General features: G+C 37.7%; 1 protein-coding gene across 2 annotated transcripts in view; it reads right to left on the reverse strand.

Moving 5' to 3' along the window:
* The window catches only part of gabra2a (gamma-aminobutyric acid type A receptor subunit alpha2a), a 103,592-nt gene that overhangs the window by 82,857 nt on the left and 996 nt on the right, over nt 1-19,739 (reverse strand). For both annotated transcript variants that reach the window (XM_042341694.1, XM_042341689.1), the window contains exon 2: nt 19,558-19,642. Coding sequence is in view for 1 of the 2 variants with exons in the window: in XM_042341689.1 (XP_042197623.1) it covers nt 19,558-19,634 (77 nt within the window). In the remaining variant the exon portion in view is untranslated. The remainder of the gene's footprint in view (nt 1-19,557; nt 19,643-19,739) is intronic.

Genomic DNA, 19,739 nt, shown 5'->3' on the forward strand with positions numbered 1-19,739 from the left:
GCAATAGACAGGTTAATTTCGTTTCAGTTCCACATTTTGGCACTGTAAAGGCCAAAAATCAATTACAATTGCTTTCAACATTGTAGACAATTCAAAGGGAAAGAGTATGGATATGAACCTTTAAGTCAGTTGAACTTGTACTATTTCCAAAAATGTATATTAGTATATCCTGTGAAGCACATTGAAACGTCTTGACGACCTGATAAGGTGCTTTATCAAATGCAAGCATTATTATTAGTTGTAGTTTACATCTCAAATCAAAATACAGTAAATTGCTGATAACTCGACACTTCAAGGAAAAGTGACTCAGCAACCAGTTATCCACAGTAGCTGCGACATAGGTCTTCCCGAGCCAAAAGTGTGTGCTGTGTTTGGTGTTAGAGCTCGCGGAGGTTCGGCATGCAAGCTCAGATACATTGGAGGACCATGCTCTGACCTCCCACCATTTCCTGTCACAGGATAAGGCAGGAGGCCATGGCGCGGCCCTCCAATAGACCAGAGGACTCTGCGACGCTTCTGAGCAATCACCCAACCTCTGCCGAGCACCCACACCAGTCACAGGATCAGACGGAAGGCCTCTGTGATGCATGATGCCATCTAATAGGACTACTTATCCAATGAATTTTACATTGTAAGTACTCAAGAATTTCTAGAATGTCACTAGTTAATTGTTAATCAGAGTGACAAGTAAAGCAGAGTCCCTTATTAACATTTGCGTGAGATATTGATAGCATGGCGCCTTAAGTGACAAGTTAAGCCAGTATCTTGTTATCAGGAGTTTACTATACTTCAATAGATGAGATAATTATGCTATGTAGAGGAACCTTTAACACATGATGCAAATAATTCCTAAAAGTAAATGGGATGAAAATGATTCCCCAAGAAAATTGCTGGAACAGCACCTGGAATACATGGGAATATTTTACCCCAGGGAGCTGTAGAGATGGAATTCAATAGGGATGTTTAACTGAAAGATATTTGGATAGTCGGGGTATTAACGGATATGGTGAGAGAACAGAACATTGGGATTAGTGGAACATTCTCAAAGGGTTGGAAGGCCTTCCTGTTCATGTTTTCCTATGTTCATATATGCATATAGGAAACTAAAGAGGCTACATGTCTAATTGATAAATACGTATAAACCTGGCTAGTATGTTAAAAAAGTGGTAGTGAACAACCTATATTCAGTTTATTGGGAACAAAAAGACCACATAAGGAATATTAATTCACATCAATTGGTATTACAATTGTCTAACCTTTATCTTTATAGGAAATCAATGGCTGTGGAATGGTAATGACAAACAGTTAAAAAAAACTAATATAATACCAAAGAAATATTGAAAGACCTGGAATATTGCAATATGCTATCCTATATCAAATAGTATGAAAAGCATGACATCTTTATGCTAACTACAGAAAAATGAGAAGGCAACCTTTACCAACGAGGATGTCCAAAAGACTATTGCTGCGGTCATCCAGGCCAAATGTGAACTTGGCTACAATAAGTATCTGTGGAGTGTGGACTGGAATAATCAACTTGGAAATTATTTTTGTAGAATTATTATATTTCCCAAGTATGTAAGGATCTAAGGCGATGCAAGCTCAGCAGAAATTGTTCTTCTACTTCACTCATGGCATGATCTTGAACAGGTACATAATGCACAACATGTGTTCCCCAAAGCAGCACAATACCAGTTCCATCTGAAGCTGACAAAGGAGCTTGCATCTTGGAGCCAACATGTTTGAGTCCTACAATGTCCTCACAAAGAAGATCTGCTGAAGGAAATCAACAAGTCACTAGGCTTCAGAAGAAACATATATCTAAGCTACATTATGAGAAATAAACACAAAGCTTCAGCCAACATGGTGATGTTGTACCAGGTATCCATAGTGTTGTGTTGCTGTTTATGCCTCACATTTCAATGAACTCCGGAAAATTAACATCTGGTAACCCTTTGAATATCTGCCCAAATATACTTACATTCCATGAGTCATATCCCATGGGTATTATTAGCAAGTTAAACTAAACTAACAAGATATAATGCGATTGACTCCTGCATTATTTTGTTCAATGTTATTTCTTTTGGTGGTACTGCAGATTTATTCTACACTACTGAGATTTAATTTGCATGCAACATACGTATGTTGTAGCTCTGTTGTCATATTTTAAATATTTCCTTCATGTATGGATTACTCCAATAGATACTGCACTATGAAGGTGCTATAATGACAAAAGCATCTGACCTGATGGGTAAGAAACACAGAGATGAAGACATCATAAATATATAAACACAAATAGGGTCTTATGTTTCAAAACATGCTACATTGGTCTAGATTTATTTATTTAATTTTACATTTTGAGCATCTAGAATTTTGAAAATTCTTAAATGCAGCCTTAATTTTGAAGTTGGTTTTCCACATTATTTTAAGAATGACAGAAGATACAAAAGAAACAAATACGAAGATAAGACTGAATCAACAATTTGCCAAGTGCTCAAAATGGAAGCTCAAAATTCTGCATAAATAGAGTAAATCTAGATCCATGTACATTCTTTCCCAACCAGAACATTGGATATTGATACTAAAATAACTATGGTAACAACAATATTTGTGGCCTACAACTAAGTAAGGAGGAGCAGGAAATGATTTATGGGTGATAATTCCATGTTATCACATTGCGCTACAAATAGGAAATCAGGTTAGATTGGTATGTGCAGTACAAGCTAAAATAAATAATGACATTAGTGGACTTTGCTGGCTGGTATTATACAGAATTTATAAAGCAATACAGAAGTTTTAGAAATGATTTAATGAACAACTAGGCTGTTAAAATTTGATACTAGACCTTTGATCATTGAGCTATCAAAAAAGTCTGCTGGAGATCTGTTTGCTTGCATTTAAAAACTTGAAGGAAAGTTGAACAATTCAAGCTTTTAAAAACTTAACAATATGAATAAAGAGATTTTTTTTTCAGAAACACAAGAACCATAGCAATCATGACAGAATAAGAAGAGGCTATGCTGCTTTGTCTAACCCGTGCTGGTGCTAAATCCTTCACTCTAAGCCTAATTCCCTGCTTTTTACCCATACCCTTTTACATTGTTCCCTTTTAAATGTTGATCTAATTCTCTGTTAAATACTGTGACTTTAGTTTCAATCGCTACTTGCTGCAAAGCATTCCATGTTCTAAAAATCCTCTACATGAAAACATTCCTTTCAATTTTTCCTTAATAACAGCAGTGATTTCCTGATTTTCTATGTCCCTTGCTATTGATTCCCCAAATACCAGGTATAATCTTTCACTGTCTATCCTTTAGGGCTTTCAAAATTTCAAAGACTTCTATCTAAAAATAAGACAATCTACTTAAGAAACAAAATCTCCCTAATATCCCAAATGAACTTTCTATTGATGATCTTGCACTGCTTGCTCTTTGAGTGTTGCTTCAGCACAAAAATGACAATGGATCTCTTCAAAAAAACGGATAAATCAGGTTTGAACCACAAGGTTCGAAAAGAACCAGATAGTCAAGATAAGCTGGTTTTGTCGGGACTTCAATTCATACCACTTGGAAGTCAAAAGCCCATATTTAATGTTAATACAGCGCCAGTTTAAGTTGTGTTTCTGTAAGATTCTTCTTACTCCTTGGCTGCAACTACGAGTAATTGCAAGCAGAGAAGTATAAACCAGGCTTCCCACTCTCAATCGTTCAACAGCAAGAAGTGATAATGTACTGCTTTCAGTGCTACAAACTGGACATTATTATTACTTCCAATTTGAATGCAAACTTACAACACTGCAGAATAAAACAGGAGCATTATGACAATATGCATAAGGGATGAAATAAATAGTGAAATAAAGTGATGGAGGGTTGCTGCAAAATATTACTGGACTGGCATATAAACTATAGATCTATCCAATGTGAAAGGCGTTATACAAATGTAATTTTGTTGTTGCTGTAAACACAGCAATTAGATTTATTTTTGCGCAAATGAATACATGTATCTAATAAGACAGAGCAAATCATGCTTGGGTCAGGCATGAAAAGGTTTTGTTTAATTTGTGTATTAATTACAGTTTAATTGCCGTTATGTGAGGTGCTTTGACCCGGGAGATTTATAATGGTAATCAGGTTCTATTATGAGTTAAAATAACACTGGGGTAAACTAGCAAAATGAGTGACAAAAAAATTGTGCTACAACATAATGATGCAGAATAATAAAAATGTTTCACTTTAATGATAATAACTGAGAAAAGCAAATTGATTATCCCACATCCTTGAAGAAATTTGGTATAAAAACATCAAAACTAAACAAATCAAAGAACAAAAAAATGCAAAGAATTTGGGCATATGTGAAAACACTAACATGCTCCATGTGTAGAAGTCTGAGAGTAGCCTTGTATACTAACACAACAGAACTACCATTTGGTGCTACTGCAGTGAATGTGCAGAAATAGCAAAATCTATAGAATTCACTAGTAATATGCAAGAGCCAGAGACTATATGACCCATCGATCTCTGCACTATATTATTAGATCATGGCAAATATTGTATATCTTTATAATTCTATTCTACTCCTTTTCTCCATATCTGTTAATACCCTTACATCCCAATTACTTACCCATCTCCCTCTTAAACACCTCAATTAATTCTGCATCTATGGTCTCAGGCTGGTCATCCTAGGTTCCAGATAACTAACCAATCTTAACATTTAAGATAATATCCCCTTGTTCTGGATTCCCCACTAGAGGGAAGACTTGTTCTCTATCTAACTGATCAATTCCCATTATTATGTTAAACGTCTCAAATCACCTCTTAAGCTCCTCAACTCAACTGGAATTATAACCCAAATTTATCTAATCTCTAATCACAGCTAAATGCATTCATTCGGGCATCAATTCAGCGAATCTTGGTGAATAGTGGATGGACTTCCTGCAAACCTACTATGTCCTCTCTATGTGTGACACTCAAAATGTAGCCCAATATTCCAAATATGGTTAGTCTGCCACTCTACAGTTACTTGCCTGCTTTTATATTATAGATTTGTCAGGATCAATCCAGGCATCTATTAACATTTCTGATTGTTTTCTGCACTAAAAACTAACATCTGTATGGGGAACCCTAAATCTAGAACTCTCTCCCCCACTGTTTGCCCATTTCAAAAATATAGCTATTTGCCATTCTTAAATCCAAAGTGGACTGCCTCACACTTTGCTCATTGAAGTCAATCTGTTGGAAAAGATCAGTCCCAGCAGGCAGCACATGCATGCTTGGCACAGGTAGTCTTGCTGACATTATTTTGTCAAGGAAGTGACATGAGAAAAACTTTATTCCAATAGCATGCTTGAGCACAATATGTGGCAACTAACGTCAGAGGCGTCCGTTACTTTTTCTCACTTTACTTTTACACAACTACAGAGATATTGGACACAGAAGATCCAGCGTTGTCCTGTACACCCTTTTCCAATATTCTGTTTCCTTCACAATTCACTACAGCTCTTAGCTTGATATCATTTACAAACTTGGATACACTTATGAATCTCTTATGCATAATCTTATCAAATACTCTCTCAACATCCATATATATTACATACAATGATCCGCCTCTGACTACCACTTCAATGGGTTCTGTCAAAGAACTCCATTTGGTTTGTCAGAATTTCTAAACACACCAATTCTATCTAGTCAGTGTACACTTATCCAAGTGCTTAGTTATTCTGGTATAAACACAGAAGTTGCTGGGAACACCAGAAGGTCAGATAGCATCCATGGAGTGTGGAAAATTAGTTAACGTTTCAGGTTAATGACCTGTTGTCAGATGCCCTTTCGGACAGTTCTGCCGAATGTCATTGACTTGAAACGTTAATTCATTTTCGTCTCTCCATGGATGCTGCCTAACAGGCTACGTGTTTTCAACGTTTGTGTTTATACCAGATTTCCAGCATCTGCAGTACTTTGCCTTTTGCTTAGTTATTCTCTCTGGTGATGGATTATAGTGTTTTTTCTACATCTGATGTTAAATTTTAATAACTCTGGTACTTGCTTCTTTAATATTCACGTGATGTTTGCTACTTTTAAATGATCTCGTATTTTCCCAGAATCTATGAAGGTTTGTAAGACAATAACTGCTGTATCATCAGTTTTTTCATTTATTTAACACTCTTGGGTGGAAATCATCTGGGCTGATCATTTGTCTCGCTGCAGTCCCATTAAGGTATCCATTTTAATTATTTTATTTATGCTAATTCCCGTAAATTGTTTTTCTCCTTCAATAATCGTTAATCTTTCCTGTGCTTTGGTACAGTACCTTCCTTTTCCAATGTGAAGACCAGAGCAAAATATTCATTTACCATGTCTGCCATATCTTTATCCTCTGTTATTGTCACACACAAATCTGTTTTTAATGGACCCAGCCCCTCCTTCACTATCTATTTCTTGATATACTTAAAATAACACTTCATCCGAACATAGAAACTCAGACAATGTTTCCAACCAAGGAACTACAGAAAGAAACCAAGGAGAACGGTGTCCAATCCACATACTTACATCTCTCTGCCTACACATATAAAGTACCTCTCCAGACCCAAGCTCTACCTTTTCCAACCTCTCTTCTTTGTTTTTTTATTTCACTCTTTCATTCTTTTCATGTGAATTCTCATTTTTTGATTTTGTAGATTTAATTTTACTTCCTTGAAAATACAAATATAAATGTAATGTATTCCTGGCCAATAGACCTGCCATGTCTAAATTCACACCACAAAATTCGGAGAAATTGGCTGTTCCACTCGTCTCACTGTTGTTCACAGGACTTTGCTAGTTGCAGATCCGCTGCTGATTTTGTCGATATAACAATATTTACTACAATGCAGATTAACTCTTTTTTGAAAAGCACTTTGAGATTTTATTTGACAAGGTAAAACACTATATTTAAATGCAAACATTAGTAATAATTCTTATTTACTATTTCTCTTGGTACAATTTGCAAGTGGTACAGATGTAGAATGTGCTTACTTTACAGTGGTGGCATGACATTAAGATGGCTCCATCATAGTGTTATATTTGGGACTGTATGTCAGGCTGACTCAGTTGGCAAGATTCACAACTCTGAGTCAGAAGGTTGTGGATTCAAGTCCATGTCGAGACTTTGAACTCACAATCCATGTTGACACTCCAATGCAGTGCTGGGGATGCAACACATTGTTGTTGGTGCAGTGTTTTGGTTGAGACATATGCCTGTTCAGGTGGACTTCAAAGATCCCTTGGCACTATTCAAAAGAGAATGGAGTTTGTCCAACAATCCTCAAATAAATCCTGTGAATTCTAAACACTCCGAGACACTACCTGCCTGAAGGACGCTATATAAATGCAAGTTACTGTTGTTGAATCTTTTGATATATTTCAACAGCATGAAAAGGTATTGTATCAAATGCAAGAATTATAATTATGATAATACCACAATGTCAGAGCAGTAATAATAATAATAATCCTCACATTTTATATAGCACCATCAATTCTTCGAGAAGTCTCGAAATGCTTCACAGAATATACCGTAAAGTGAATTGACTGTATATTTTGTGGGCAAAATGCGGCAGCCAATTGCGCACAGCAATGACCCACAAACAATCGTGGATTGAAGTGACCATTTTTTTTTAAAAAGGAATTATTACCCCCGGAAAAGCGATCCACCAATCGACTAACAACCAGATGCCTACTTACTGCTGGGTAAATAGAGGCATGTGGAGTAAGGAAACTTGCCCAACATTTCATCCTCCCGGGAATCGCTTGCAAAGCGAGTGCTCTAACCACTAAGCTACAGGATCTACCGTACATTAATACCGTAGTCTATTTTAGTACTAGTGCATTGCGTAACAGAATCATAATTCATAATAAGTCATAGAATCCTAGAATGTTTCACACAGAAGAAAGCCTATCGACCCATGTTCTGTACCACCTTTCTCCTGGAGCTATCTGTTCTAATTATGTTTCAGCCGATCATGGTAATGTGCACTTGTGTTCCGATATGCTACCCTGCGTGAAGGGTGCTATATAAATGCAAATTGTTGTTGTCCGGAATATCGCCAGATTACGGCACTACCTCACCCCTCACGCCGCTGAAACCCTGGTTCACGCCTTTGTCACCTCAAGGCTGGACTATGGGAACTCTCTCCTCGCCGGCCTTCCCGCCACCTCCCTCCACAAGCTGCAGGTCATTCAGAACTCTGCAGCTCGTGTACTGTCCCGCACCAGGCTTCGCGACCACATCACTCCCACCCTCGCTCGCCTCCACTGGCTCCCCATCCCCCAGAGGATTGATTTCAAGATCCTCATCCTCACCTACAAGGCCATTCACGGCCTTGCTCCCTCCTACCTCTCCAACCTACTATCCCCCTACCTACCTGCCCGTACCCTCCGTTCCTCTGGCTCCGGTCTGCTCCACGTCCCCCGCCCCAACCGCCCTACCATCGGTGGTCGGGCCTTCAGCCTCTCAGCCCCCAGGCTCTGGAACTCCATCCCCCAGTGCCTTCGCCTTGCTTCCTCCCTTTCCTCCTTCAAGGCCGGTCTCAAAACCTTTCTCTTTGACCGTGCCTTCAGCTCCCCTCTCGACTCTCTTCCTCCTCCTCGCTCCCTCCCTTCCCTCCCCTCACCCTGACCATTTCCCCCCTCCTCTCTCCCTCCCTTCCCTCCCCTCACCCTGACCATTTCCCCCCTGCTCGGGTCATGACCCAACTGTGCAGCGCCTTGGGACGTCCTCCTGACGTGAAAGGCGCTCTATAAATGGAATCTTGTTGTTGTTGTTGTTGTTGTGTCATGGTAAATTGACATTAAATAGTGCATATAATTACATCAGAATAGTATTGTGGAGAGGGGCCATCTTAGCAACACGGTCCAAAGGGTAGTGAAATAATATTGTCCTTATGTAGAGCATAGTAGTGCAGTTATCTTTCAGTGCACACCATCTGTGTGATGGTGATCACTACTCTGTTCTACTACTAGATTGGTTGTATGGATTCATTACCTTGGACAATAGCCAATTCCATCCATAAAGCAGGAAATGTAATACACTTAGGCCATGGGATGGGCAGGGGAGGTGAAAGGGAAGTCTTCTAACCACCCCATGATTGTCATAAAGTTTGATGAACTGGTAGAATGTGGTGTAACTGCACCTAACCACATATCTGGAGTATTTTCTTTGGACTCCAATAATGAAGTGAACTCTGAGTAGCAGGCAACAAATTGTAGTTACACACATGGGTGTGAGGTATCTAGGTTTGTATGCGCTCCGGGACACTACCCCATGTGAAGGGTGCAATATTAATGTTGCATTTTTTCCTTACTTTGACAGCACAAGGTGGAGAGATCTGATTCAGATAAGTACAGGAATAGAAAAAACACACACACATACACGTACATACGTACCCACTGATTCAGAAAGACAGAGAGCAAGGTACACACACCTGATATCCACCTGTTTGCATATTCACAATGGGCTAGTAGTATAAGTATTGCGTTCTCTACTATAATTGCAAAATTCTGTTTCTATTTGTGTTTGGGATTATTTGTGATTATACATCAAAATGTATAAGTTTACCTAACTTTTTTAAATAATTATTTTATAATATTATGTTACAGGATCAGCACAGTATGTTATCTATTACAGCATTTATATTATGAACAAAGAAAGCTGCCAGAAGTCAACGGCATACAACTGAGAGACTGCTGGCAGTTACATTTCACTCCTTCCTCTACCCTCTGTAAAAATGGCTGATGAAACTTTATAGACATGAAGTATTACATTAACAGAAAGCAATTACCACCAGTGACCTATGCATAGTGTGGCATGCAGATAAAATATTATCATATTTATTGAAATGTATGATATACCACGAGTCCAGATGATGCAATGAGCACTGACAATGGTCGTTACCACTGCTCATCACTTCTGAAGAACTAATTATGAATCTGTTCCAAAGACAGTGATTGAATACCTTACTTAAAATTAAAGACTCTCCACACTCCCAAGTGAACTGTGCTTGATATATCCACTTTAGTTCCCAGGGAGCACAGTAGACACCTGTATAGAAATGCTAGGGGTTCTTTCAATCTAATTTGTAGACATGAAAGAATTCTTTCTTTCTACTGAGCAATTTTAAGTTTGATCAGAAACCAGAACAGCATTTGGATGCTGTAAGATCGACCACTGCTCCAAAACCTTTCACCTCTGGTTCATCATACTATTTTAAGACACGGTAGTTCCCAAAAATAATTATTAATAAAATACAGAAGAGCAGTAGATTCCACTTGTTATTCTGTGTGTGTGCTTTTACAATCTCACAGGGTAATCCACAGTAGGAACAAATTTACAGCTACAAATATGGTGCAAATAGAAAACAAAAACAAAATAATGAAGTTGACTATTTTAAGGTAATCACTGAGCAGCCAATTGAAAAACATTGTAATTTCAATTCTACATCAACGCTTAGTGTTCCTAGCGGTGGCACCTTGAGTCAGTGTTTAATACATCAGCAAACTCATTGCAGATTGCCCAAAAAGCTACCAAAATAGACCCTAAAAAATTTAATCTTAGCATACTTTAACACAAAAGAGACAGTTAGAATATTTTTAACAAATAACTGCTGTTCCCATAATCTTACAGCAGTGAAGAAAATGAGTTGCAGCTTTCTGCTGCTTTCTACACACATTGGTAATTACTTCACTGGTTTAGGGTTACAACTCAGCCCTGAAGTGTACATTAAATCACATGTCTGGTACTTTTAATGTTTATGCCATTTAAAGAGATGACTGCAATTGTAGTTTCAGCTGAGTTAAAACTTAGATGATATCCTTTTAATACAATCCTGGCTTTTTATAAGAACAATACAATTTTGCCGCAATTTCTAAAAGAAGTAACTCTGGATAAAACCGTAAAAAACAAGCTAACACTGATCACGTTACGATCATTTCTCAGTTTCCAATAAAAGTATTTAGGAAAACAAGTGTTTATTGTAACTCTTTTAAATAGGTCTAAATTTTTTTTAACGTGATAATTTAAAAAATGACGATACAGTTTAAAAAGGACTTGTCATTTTAACAGCTAGATTATGAATCTCACCTTCATTTTTTCATGACAAATATTCAATCTAGTCATCACTAGAAATATTTTTTATATGTTATAACAACAGACTCATAATTTTCCATTTAATATATATTTTTCTTGTTGTTAGTTGCCTCAGGAATGTTATTGAATTTTATGCTTTGCCCAAATAAATATAAACACAATTACAAATGACTGTAAAATGCTCGATAATTAGCAATGACCAATGCTTGCTAATTTGCAAATTTCATCCATAAAGTCTTCTTCTGTTAAGAATTTTAGCAAAACCTTAACCTTCTTAAGTGTTAGGAAATGCTACATGTTTAAAAAGACAGATAATGTTAAAAGGGAAATTAGGAGCAATTTAATTCAGCAGGCAAGCAACCAAAAAGGATGCCCTCACTTTAAATGGCACTTCCAGTGGATGTTTCATCCTTCATTTGGTTTAATGTATTGAAGAATTAATCACTCCAGATAATTACATTTGCATTGACTAGCAAGTTGAATCAATGCAGACCTGCGCAAAGGTAAAATGCAGACTTAGCTATTTCAACCCGATATAAAATCTAAGCCACGTTTAATTAGCAATTAAATGCACAAGTGTAATAGGCAATAAGGTTGGTATCTGTCAATATCACCAAAAGCTAAACCAAAGCAAATTAATTAAAAATATCGTTTAGATTTCACTGAGTTTTTTTCTAAACCAGCTTTTGTTGTTTTGCTATTAATTGAAAGACAGAGCATACATTAAATGCAGGACATAGTAGGTTTACAGCAATCTAAAATGTTAAACCTTCGATGTCAGCCAATTGAAAATTGAAAATAAAAGGCATCTCCGAATGTTCATGGCCCCTTTGAAGTCAAAGCCTCAGAGTAGAGAAGATCCCAGAGCAAACTGCTGATACACTGAATTTCAGCTTCTTGTAAATGAGATGATTTATTTAACCCTTTAAAGGGAATTCAGAACAAGGAACAAACAGGGTGTCCAACAAATGTCAATAGCTATCTCATTCATCACTGCATATCAAGTTATTATGCATTGACTTCCTTACTGTTTGTGGGACATTCCTGTGTGCACATTCGTTGCCGTGTTCACCTTCAAATACACAGTCACAACACTTTCAATAAATCCTGTGAAGTGCTTTGAGGATTTAAACAATGTAATAAGGCTCTATATCAAATGCAAGGATTACTATCATTGTTTCTGCATTTAGTATACTGTGTGTAAATAAACAAACAAATCAAATCCAAAGTGAAAGTAAAACCTGAATCGAAAAAAAAACGTCCTCATGGCCTTGAAATGCATCTTTGTAGCTGGGAAGCAAAATATTTATTTTCTATATAAAATGTGAGTTTTCTGCATTAAAATAGCATTGACATTGTACTGTTTTTAGATTGACAGGCTGTGGAGGTTCAGAAGACAAAATGGACAGAAATATTTTGTATTGTTACATGATTATGAATTTAGAAAGGAATATGGAAGAGAGAAATGTTTTTAATCTAAAAAAAATTCTATGTAGAAAATAATCTTAATCAAATTGTTTTATTTGGTTTGCTGATATCTGCAGAAACCCATTACTGTGCTTAAGAGTATCCAAACCAAACAGTTCCATGCATCCCATCTTTACATAGAAATTCCCGAGAGATTTATTGGAACAGAACGCACACTCTCCCCGGAGGGACGCATACTCCTTATCTAATCCTGGAATGTATTAGGTGTATTAGGTGCAGGCTAGCAAGTGCCAAGGATAAAAGATCCCAGAGTTTGCACTGGGGTACTGCTGAAGTCTAACCAACTAAAAATGATTGCTTGCCATTGAGATCACTGCTTGGCAAGTTTTCTCATTGAAGGTCCAGCTACGACCACCCAAATTATTAGGACTTGGCTTGCAGGATTGACAGGAACTGAGTGGGAAGAATCCCAGTGACTGGTCTGCCCTTCTGGGGTCTGCTGCAGAGCCAGGCTGGCTGGGCTGTCATCAGCAGTATCCTAGTAGCTATAAAAAGCATGAACTGCCTTTACCGAGGAATTGCCTCAGCAGGATAGGAAAGCCGCAAAAATGAATCAACAAAGATCTTATCAATTTATTAACTTAATTGAGAAATCAGCAAATATTTTCTTCACCTGAAGGTGCAATGCTTTCGTGCAAAGGTAAGTCTTATGCAGTGTTACAAAACATTGTTCGTTCTGCAAGGTTGAGATTTCTCCACGTGCAACGGAGGAATGCACACAGCAAGAGCCTAGCTGACGGTGCAATCCCAACACATTCACAGGGGTTTACTACCATTTGGCACATTACGTGTACTATCTTCAAAATAAAGACTGGATAGTTCAAAAGCATCAGCACTAGCTTTTTAAGCATTCCAAAGCATAGCAAAAGAACGCAAAATCATGAGAGTTATGAACAAGTTGTGAATGATCTCAATGGTTATGTCTAAGGGGACGCCTATGAAAAACCCACTAAAATATTGAGTCATCAGATACAAAACTTCCTCCTCGTCAACCGTTCCTCTCAGTAATGCATTGTAAATCTAAACCACTTGGCATACAAGCTTTTGCCCCACATGTTAGGTCATCATCGATCAGTTTGTTCGCCAAGATTTCCCAAAAAAGCCTTTTTTTCTTAGAATTCATAGACCTGCCAAAGTGTCAGTCAATGCTGCCTTAATCCTGTCATTTATTTGTTGGGGAAAGACTCAAGCATTTACTCTCTCTTCACAAAACTGCCCCCAATGAAAATGTAGTTCACAAATGCTGTGATCTTCTTTGAAATGATTCAGCCAACTTATAACTAGCTGTCAAAGCCTTGGGGTCACTATCAGGCTCAGACCAATACGCTTTCTAATTAGAAATGCTGGCTCGCTCACAAGTAATGACAGCACCGATCAGTGTGCTGTACAATCTTTCATGTACAGACAGTGCCATACTGCTTGATCTGGTGCTGTATCATGAACTGGTTGCGACATGTCCTTTATTGCATTAACCGATTCCCTGGTTTGGTTGAATGACTGGTGCCTGTAGCTGCATTCTCCTGACATTGGTAACAGTCCATTCACCACTGTCATACACATTCACTCAATTTATCAGATTGTTACAACTGTAAGTACTTTCACATACGTCAGGTTTACATTCTGAAGATGATATTTACTGTTCTGTACACTCAACCTCGCCGTTTTGCAGCAGGAGGTGCCCAGCCTAGCTAGTGTTCAAATAGGACTAGATGTGATGTTCTCTGCACATGACTGTGCATGGTTCATTGATGGTTATGACAATTCCTAGAGAGACTCACGCAGGGTTCAGTCAATTTGGATCAACGGTTTATATAGCCTTTCAGTGTTCCACTGTAATAAACAAAGACTTCACAGTACATGTATTGCAAAACTGAAGGAGGAACCCAAGTATTATTTATGACAGGCCCCACATGAGTACATTAAGCAGAGAACACTGGGCATATACCAGCAATTTAAGACATTGTAATCTGTTTAGGAGGTTTAGAAATCATTATAAACTGTGAAAGTGGAGCAAAAATGGTTTATGATTGTCATTGGACCCTGATATTAGATTACTAAACATTCACTATCCTATTTACATTTGGAAAACAATGAGTTTTTTTAATATTATTTTACCCTCCACTTTGCTCTCCTCTTCGCTTGGCAGTACTGACTCTTGCTGGTTCCACAGCAAAGACTACTCCCCAAGTAACCAATGCAGAGTCTAGATAGTGAGCACAACTTCAGGACATAGAACAGACAAACAAAATTCTGTGCTGACCTGACATCCACACACATGTACTTTCCAATAGCGTTCATCAATAGTGACCCACATCAGGAATTCTAATGATTTCCACCTCCCTAACCTAGGGCTGAGGGTAAGTGTGCCATACGTGGATCAAACATGGGACTTCCTAAGCCTGATTCAATTCTACACAGGATAATACCTGTCAGAATCGAGTCATTAGGAAGCTCTGAATATGTTTACCTGATGGTATCTGATTATTTGAAACCACAGCTGCTTTGTTAAACTAACGGTGCTTTGAATTTTTATGGCATTAGAAACTCATGGCATATAATCGAGAACCTGACAGAATAGCCAGTTATTTTTACACTGAATTGCACAAAACTCCATCCTCATTTTATTTTACTGCACACTGTCCACCAAATTTGATATCAATGTCTGTGAAGCTCTTTGAGGCATTCCAATGTGATACAACATTATAAACATGCAAGTTTGCCCTTTTTCTTAGTGTAATGTCTCCCAGAAACAGATTGAATCTTCAAACAAGGAGGAAACAAAAAGAAATCCAATGGTGTTGCTTGGTAATTACAAATAACCTTTAAGGAGCTCCTTCATGACATATACTACACCCACCAAACTAAATACAATTCCACTCACTTCTTGGAGAAAAGGATATAGGAACATTCCAATTACAATAGGTTTATGAGTGGATTCAAGTGGCTTGACATATAAGGGTTATCTTTTTGATACTTATGATTCACCACCTGCGACTCTGCCAAAGGAAAATTCTTTTCGAGACAGGTTGTAAAAAGGGCACCTATATGTCACCTACACTTAATAGCATTAGTCTTTTCTTATTGCTCAGTGACATTCTCCAGCAAGTTTGTGACTTGAAGATACTATTGTCTGCTGCATGTCAATAATTGTTTTTGACAGATGATTGCCAGTCATCCCACAGTCATCATAAGCCTCTTAAAGTCAAATCATAATTGATAAGTTCATCACTAATTTTAACTGGCAGATACAAGAGCTATTTTGAATAGTATTTTAATTCTTTATATTCTCTCTCAGGCCTTTTCTTATTTCACAAAACGTTGCCTAAGAATGGATGTTTGGGTCTCCTGGTTATGAGAACTTCCAATGTGTGCTCCTGGAAGGATAGTAATAAAAATGGTAAGTGTGGGTGGTATTTGTGAGCTTATGTTTCTATAGCTAAAGAAGTGCAAATGGGAGAAAGGATAGGAGTGCTGTTTTGCTTGGCACAGAGGTATAGGTGTAGGCTGCTATCGCCCACATGTTTAGTGAATAGCTGCCCTGTGTTGAGCACAGATGGCAGAAGCATGATCCACTAGACAGTAATTTTGACTCTGATACAAACCGTTTTGATAATTTTGTGATTGTCGTAGTTCTTTGAAACTCACATCACTCCTAATTCACTGGTTGAGAACTGAAACCATATATTCAATTTAGGAATTTATTTAGTTTTCAACTTCAAATACAAATAGAAATTCAAAACAATTATTGTTCATCAGAACAAAAATGTATAAGCCAGAAGTCATTTTTTTAAAAACATGATCAGACATGATCAGATTCCTTACAAAGGCCTCTCTGTTCTTACCAGAAAATTTGAATGCAAAATGTAGACCAGACCTTTCCCCATTGCACACTAAACAAATCATTAAATATTACCAGCAATGTGGCTGTTAATTCTAACCATGATGTGCATGGGTCAACCTGCCTCAATTTGCAGCATTCTTGGCTTTGAGTCAGAAGGTCACAAGGTCAAGCCTAACATCGGGATTTTGAACATACAGTCTAGTCTGGCACTCCAGATCAATGCTCTGGGAGATCAGCATTGTCAGAGATGCCATCTTTCAGGTCAGATAGAAATTTAAACCATGGTCTTATCTGCCTGTTTAGGTAGATGTTAAAGATTCCATTGGCACTCATCAAAAAAAGAAAGGAGGTTCTCCTGGTAACTTTACTTAAAATATCCCAAATACAATTGGTCATTCATTTCATGATTATTTATGGGTCAAATTGGCTGCCCCTTTTACCTCCAAATACACAGTAACTATATTACACAGTAAATCCTGTGAAGTACTTTGAGACGTCTTGATAACATGATAAGGTGCTATATCAAATGCAAGGATTGTTAATTGCATCACTAACGTGATTCTGAAAGGCTTAATCTAATTCCACTCCTGCTCTTTGAATTATTTGTACATTAGAGAAAAAGAGCATATGCAATAGTTTGTCTATGGTATGTAACTTCCCAATATTCTTTGTTTCACATATTTCTACTGAACTACTGTACTATGTTTGCAAGACTGAAAATTAATGCTCAATAATGAATTGGTTTACTCTGCGTCCTACACTCTATGCAGAGAATACCTTGCTAAATGGGCTCAGTGTTATTCTGCTCTGTTCCTTACATTTAACACCTGTGAACCTGTGCATAAATAAATAGTGTAATTCTAAATGTATAATCTTATTTTGCCTTATAATTTCATACATTTTATAATTTAGAACTGGTATACAGTCGTTTATTTATAAACATACAGATTACTTTTTAAAATTTTCTATTTTTAATAGAATAGGTACTTTGTTTCACCCCCAAAATACATAGTCAACCCACTTTACGGTATATTCTGTGAAGTGCTTTGAGACATCTTGACAACGTGATAAGATACCATATAAAATAGAAAGATTATCATCATTATTATCATTATCATTACTAGGCTCGCTGATGGCTCAGCAAGTATATTCAGTGAGCAGCTGCGTAGAGAGATTGGAAGGGTCCCAGGTTCAATTCTTTGGCCAGTGTGGAGTCAGCTGATTTCAGTCAGAGTGGCACTAGGAGCACTACAATTAGTTTCAGCACACTGGGTTAGGGAGGAAGCAAATCAGCGAGGTCCCACTCCCAATTGCTTTCTATTAACCTTTCAGTGTGAACACAGGATGAGGATACAATCAGATTGTGTTGTCCCATACAAATAGCCTACCAATGTTCACTGACAACCCTCACACATTATTAATAATATCTTCAGCAAGGTACCAGAGACAGTCAACTCCTGTGAAGCCATGTCCTGATTAGAAAGTAACTACAAGACTTATAGAAGAAAGGAAGAATCATGATGGTTAAAAATGTGTTACTTGAACTGAAAGAAATATCTATCTTTCTGGAAGATACTCCTACTGGTTATGCTGTTTTCAGAAACACTTAAGATTTGCTCTCATGTGGTTTATGATGACACCTCAAAAACATTTGAGTCATAGCACACTGTGAAATTATTCAATTTATACTTAACCTACAGCCTACAGAGTAAGTTTTCAAAAGAAGATTATTTTTAATGCAGTTTATGCATTTGATCTATCTACCAATAGCTGATTTATTACTTTCTGAGTGTGTATTTTTGAGCTCATTGTAATGACTGAGTACTCCTGTTTGTACACCCCCTTCTCACCCAGGGTCAATGTTGCTCAGTCAACAATCAAACAGCCCCAGTGACTGACAGTTTGAGAGATGATTTTGCTGTGACCCTAACATAAGAAGAGCATTGCAAATGTTTTGCAGTAACATAACTGCTTTATGCTGCTAATAAGGGCTTTTTCATATGTTTAATCTTATTTCCCAAATGTATATATCACCGTGTTAATCAAGCGGACAAGCAATATCACATTTTTAAGTATTATTAAAATGCCTTGTTGGTTGGCTTTGCTGGACGTGCTGTGTTTTATGAAGTTGTGTACTGACTCCACCTAGAGGTTTTACATCAGTAGTAGCTTTTAATTTCTCAAAGTAGCCCAGGTGAAAAACAACCTTTCATGTTCTATAAACTACAGCTGGTAGCATCTAAGAACTTAACTACCCCCTCCCTAAAGACATCCCAAAAACTGGTTACCTTTGCACCAAATATTTTGCTCACTGTGGGCTCTGTTTACTCCCTGCCATTTTGGAATTGACAAGTCTTCAACATGGCAGCTGTTCTGGAAACCTTTTGCCTTGAATTCATTGATATTTTCCAATTCACATGAAAGTATCAACAAAGCAACCAAGTAAGCCTATTGTCAATTATATATAAAATGCATTTAATAACAAATGGGCAATTGATAACCCTGTTATATATATATATATCAATTGCCCATTTGTTGTTAAATGCATTATATATAATATATAATACACACATAAATATCTACTCTTGTCTTTCATACAAAATATATTTCACATTTTGGGGAGGTCCTGAAAGGGCACGTTTCAGTCGCTGATAATACTACACCTATTGTACACTCGCAATTTCTTTTTACGATAACTACAATATATAGATGTCCCCCCAAAATAAAAACTTGCGTAGTGAGTGCGTGTTATATAAAATGCAGTGTCTTAATACTAACTGCTTGCATGTGTTTGTATGGCATACACCTCAGTTTACATTGCCATCTCTCTCTCTCTTAATGGATAAGCTGAACATTGAGCAGATATGCGGGTCTCGTGTAGCAGAATGCCTTGGAATAAGAATTTGCTTCAGACCCTCATTTGAAAGGCGTTCACGGTAGAAACACCGCAATTCGCGTAATGGATCAGTGAGAGTATTTGGTTTGAGTCAGACACGTTCCTGCCTGGTCTTGCAGAATGAATGAAGTTTTGCAGAAGGTCAGCGTGAAAAGAAGAATAGAAAGAGGTTTGACATCCACCCCCACCCCCTCCCCTCCCCTCCCACCCTACTCACCCTGCCAGCCAGCACACCACCAGCACCGCACTCACAAGGGCTGAAGATGGCAATTTGCTCATCAGTTGCCTGTTCATGTCTGGTCCTGAAGAAAAGTTGAAACACAGCGTTGAGATCGGGCGTCGGGGAGGGGGGGGAAAAAAAAAGCAGCAGCAGCAGCTTTGGAACTGCGAGACACCTCT

The sequence above is a fragment of the Callorhinchus milii genome, unplaced genomic scaffold, assembly GCF_018977255.1.
Source record: "Callorhinchus milii isolate IMCB2004 unplaced genomic scaffold, IMCB_Cmil_1.0 Scaffold1, whole genome shotgun sequence".
Lineage (NCBI taxonomy): Eukaryota > Metazoa > Chordata > Chondrichthyes > Chimaeriformes > Callorhinchidae > Callorhinchus > Callorhinchus milii.